Source organism: Nanorana parkeri, unplaced genomic scaffold, assembly GCF_000935625.1.
Source record: "Nanorana parkeri isolate BGI_ZX_2015 unplaced genomic scaffold, ASM93562v1 scaffold170, whole genome shotgun sequence".
Taxonomy (NCBI): Eukaryota; Metazoa; Chordata; class Amphibia; order Anura; family Dicroglossidae; genus Nanorana; species Nanorana parkeri.
The window spans coordinates 616,311-621,335 of NW_017306438.1; the positions used below are offsets into that span (position 1 = coordinate 616,311).

Here is a 5,025-nt window from a genome sequence, read left to right on the forward strand (position 1 = left end):
TCCAAAATTTGTGTGGCCTTCAGATTGACACAACAACAGTGTGCAGAGAACTTCATGGAATGGGTTTACATGGCAGAGCAGCTGCATCCAAGCCTTGCATCACCGAATGCAATGCAAAGCGTTGCATGCAGTGGTGCAAAGCATGCCACCACTGGACTCTAAACAAGTGGAGACATGTTCTCTGGAGTGACGAATCACACTTCTCTGTCTGGCAATCCAATGGACGTGTCTGTGTTTGGCGGCTGCTAGGAGAACGGTACTTGCCTGACTGCATTGTGCCTAAAATTTTGGTGGAGAGGGGATTATGGTGTGGGGCTGTTTTTCAGGGGTTGGACTTGGTCACTTAATTCCAGTGAAGGGAAATCTTAACGCATCAGCATACCAAGACATTTTGGACAATTTCATGCTCCCAACTTTGTGGGATAGCCCTTACCTGTTTCCACATGACTGCACACCGGTGTACCAAGCAAGGTCCATAAAGGCATGGATGAGCGAGTTTGGGGTGGAGGAACTTTACTGGCTTGCACAGAGTCCTGACCTCAACCCGATAGAACACCTTTGGGATGAATTAGAGCGGAGACTCCAAGCCAGGCCTTCTCATCCAACATCAGTACCTGACCTCTCAAATGTGCTTCTGGAAGAATGAATGGTCAAACATTCCCATAGACACACTGCTAAACCTTGTGGACAGCCTTCCCAGAAGAGGTGGAGCTGTTATAGCTGCAAAGGATGGGCCACCTCAATATTGAACCCTACGGAATAAGACTGGGGTGCCATTAAAGTTCATGTGCGTGTAAAGGCAGGCGTCCCAATACTTTTAGCAATATAGTGTATTTCTGATTGTCTGTTCTGGTGACCCCTTTGATGTTCCTTTATCTAGTGAACTAAACAGGTTTGTTCTGACAAAAACTCTCTACAGCTGTTTCCATTATTTACAGCTAACACCACCCTGAAAACAATTTTATCAGAGGCCCAACTGGTCAGAAAGTTTAGCACAATAAAACCTAATTAACATAAAACTGAAGTATGTTAAATAATAATGGCCAAACGAAATTTACTTCAACACATAAGTATATGTCCACATACACCCTAATTATATCTTGCAAGCATATTTCAATCATAACTTACCACAGTTGACAAGTACCATTAACAGACCAAGCCAAGAAAACAACTGCCTTTTCTACTCCAGAAGGGCACTTTTAGCATAAGAGGTTGTCATTTGGCTTGCATGGGGCTCTAGTTACCTTTTAAGAAGATTATGGACCATATTTTCAAGCCCCATCAAAACTTAGCATCTTCAGGTGTGGGCTGTCCTCTGGGATGCTGGTCTGATGACTAATCCCAGTAAGTGTGTGATTGTCTTTGAGCCAATCCCCAGATGAACCCCAAATCACCAAAGTTGAAGTCATACAAAATTGGCCCAGGTTACCATTCCAGTCAGTAAGGTGTCTGAAAATTAGATATAGTGGCTTCGCTATAACCAAGCTAAGTTACCTGGGGACTCGCAGGTGCATTGCTTCTGGACCTGGTGATTTGTTTCCATAACCTGTCTTGTATCCGGCTTTCTGTCAGCCAAAGACATACCCCTGGTACATCATTATTAACCTTGCTGTTATAATTACTGAACTGTTTTTTTCATCTGTAAGAACTGAATAGAAAAACCTGTTTAATACCTCTGCACTCTCTCTGCCGTTTGTGACCAATGTCCTTTGTTAATTTTTAGAGGCCTACGTTGTGCCCCAAACATTTTCCCACCATGAAGCAGTCATTCCTCTCTAGCAATACTATTTCTGAGCTTGTATGTTTCTTTTGACAGGGCACAACATTCATAAGGCATATGATGTATAGTTATACTAAGTATTAGGATTTCTCCTGACTAGACTAAATGAAATTATTGCTAGAATGCTAGCATATCTATATCGATCTATATAGATCAATATAGATATGCTAGCATATTGGTGTAGTTCCCTTATTAAATAGATGAACAGTGGTTTATTGCCCCAATTATGTTGGTGTCCATGGTGAAGTCCCCCTGCTACATAATAGTCGATGGAGAAGTTTATGCATTACATTGGGATTAGTGGTGAAGTGATGTTAGTACGTTGGTGTCAGTGGTGTAGTACCTACATTACATTGGTGGTCAAAATAAAAACATTGAGGTTAGGTAGCTACTTTGCTGAGACCAGAGAAGCACCTGGTCCCATTCTCCTGCCACTGCTACTGCTAAGTAACATCGGAAGCTTATACTGGCTCTATAAATACAATCTGTAAATAGAGAAGTATTAGCTTTCCTATTACTTGTGGGATATCTGCTTTCAGAAGGGTGCAAAGTGTCACCAGCACACCAGACAAAATAGTGAAGGGATCATCCTTTATTGACGCATGTTGTCACATTGAAGCAACGTTTCGGGGCTACGCAGGGTCCCCTTCATCAGGCTCAGTATAACAAAATTCTAAAAGAAACACGCCCTAAGGATTTTTTGATGCATTTGCCTGATTGAGCAGTGTTCACCAGCATTCATTAATATCTTGATTTTTTTTCAATAAGAAATCGATATTACAGCAATGTTTGCCATTCTTATAACACAGTCACTGTTAGGTATGTTAGTGCTGAGTGTCCTTTTTTAAATATCAAATCATATACTTTGATAATTCATTTTTATGGATGGTAAATCTTTGGTTTTATAAATTTTTGGGGGGATTTCCAGTCATTCATTTTATCTTTGATTTCTTATAGAGAACAGCCTCACTCAGTACTGCTTGTTCTTCTAAGCCCTTTGTTGCACTGCATATAAAAGCAATTTTGTTAAAAAATATATCCTGCAAAAGAGGACCTTTTATATTTACCTTTTCCACTACCCATTCCTAGAATCTTTGATCACTTGCAGAGCAAAGTTGTCAGCAGAATCTTCACATCTGACACATTACTAAGTATGCTTTTGTGATTCATGCTGTGGTTCCATCCACTGCCTTTAATTTGCATGAAGTGGCTTTTACCCTCTGTCTCCACTAGAAATGTATATGACTTGCTCAAAAGACAAGAGCAAATTCAGGTAAATCTAAGCATGTAAATATGTTTGAATTCAATGATATTTATGAATATAACAATAGGCCATTTAGTTTTGATATAGATGGCACACATCAATTCAGCTGTGATGGAAGTAGGATGATATAAATGAAATTGCGTTTGCAAGTACTTGGTGGAATAAATGTGCATGTATTTGGGCTCGAGGGAGGTGAAGTGAATTCTGAGGGTGCAGGGAGGCATGCTTCTGCTTTCAGTACATTTAACAAGCCAAAGCTGATGTATGTCCTTTATTTTCTCTGCAGATGACACGCATAAATTCAACTGCTAAATTTAACAAATGAAAGCTGATAGTTCTTCCTGACCTTCAGCCTTAGTAATGTGTTTTTTCTTTCCCTCTTAGTTACTTGGTCGCATCAGTGATTTAGAAAAAGAGCGTGATCTATTGAAAGAAAATTCTGACAAATTGTACAGCAGGTATGAAAGCTCATTTTTGGGAACGAATAATATTTAAGATCCCTAGTGTGCACTTGGCTATACATAGTCCCAAGCAAAGACCGCAATCACTGTGATGTTTTTTTTATCACAGTATGTGCCTGACAGACAGTAACTGGCTGTCCACTCTGTACTTCATAACAATCTGTGCTGTTTTCTGAATTATTTGTGGTCAAATATTTAAAGAGTAAAGGTGCCCATACACCTGCTGATTATCGTACGATAATCGCAGGGTGATCCCGTGATTGTATGATAATCGGCAGGTGTATAGGCAGCGTGCAACCTCTTCTACTGTAAGGTCGCACGACATTCGTCTTCCGAGCACGCTTGAAAACCTGTCGAAAATTGTACGATTTTCGGCGGGTTAGTGAGTGGCGTGCTTGGGAGACGAATGCCGCACTGGCCGGTGTGCCCGCTCAGCACTGCAATCATCGATAGCCCTCCCCTCGGTGGGGAGGGCTTGCGATGATCGCAAGCACGATCTGCCTGTCCAAGATGGGCAGATCGTACGAAATTTTAATTACCTTACAACCATCGCACAACGAAAGTCGTGCGATGGTTGTAAGGTGTATGGGCAGCTTTAGTGAAGTTTTTTTTTATTCCTAAACAATAAATCAGAATGAACAACACACCTGATTAAATCTTTACTTTCTGCTGCATTTTTTATTGATTAGGCTCTATCCTGAATGAATGTCCTGTATGATTTTTTTTATAATTGGTAAAGAGAAAAAGGCAGATTTTCGAGCTCCAAAAGGAACCTGTATGTTTTCCTGTTCAATTGGACTGTGCCAAGGCTGTTTGTGTAGGTTTTTTATATAGCATATACACTACATACACATATATTTTAGGATAGCTAGCAAAATCATACCTGTAAAGCTCTATGTATACAGTAATTTTTATAGATGGTAATGTTAATATATTTAATTAATAAAAGATAAGCAATGATACTGCATAAGACATTCTTATTTGTTTCCCTATTACTGTGAACTAAGCAATTATGAATTTCCCTCCATTACACCTGTACTTGTTCTCTAATTGCTGTATGAAGATACAAAAAAAACTAAATAAAAAAGAATGGTGTTGTTTTGCTGCAGTTTCCAAGTAATTAGTGTAGTAATTTAAAAAGAAACATTTGTACAATTATTATTTCTCTTATCACTGCTGTTCAGTATCTGACATTGTGCTCACAAAATGCTAAATGACAGCAGGCAGTCAGAAGTGATATCTGCTAGGTTAAAGCAGAACTTGACCCTCCAATTTAACAGTCTCCCAAAACAGTTCCTTTCTAGGCATATGCCTCTGGCAATAACTGCCAAGGTTGTCAGTGCATTTATTTTAGTTCTCAACGGAACCCTTAAGCCCCCAAATGGGTGGTGCCCTAGCTGATCATGTGTGCAGCACCATGGCAACTGGAGCCCAAATAGAGGCTAAGATGCCACCTTCTTTGGCTGTAAAGATAGGAGGTTGTAGTTCCACTTTAAGTTATATTCTGCTGGGGAGATATA

The 5,025-nt window shown here is 40.0% G+C and overlaps 1 protein-coding gene across 1 annotated transcript in view; it reads left to right on the forward strand.

The window, feature by feature from the left end:
* The window catches only part of RPGRIP1L (RPGRIP1 like), a 210,623-nt gene that overhangs the window by 84,347 nt on the left and 121,251 nt on the right, over window positions 1-5,025 (forward strand). Inside the window, exon 10 of the mRNA XM_018554730.1 lies at window positions 3,429-3,502. Within this exon, the coding sequence (XP_018410232.1) occupies window positions 3,429-3,502 (74 nt within the window). The remainder of the gene's footprint in view (window positions 1-3,428; window positions 3,503-5,025) is intronic.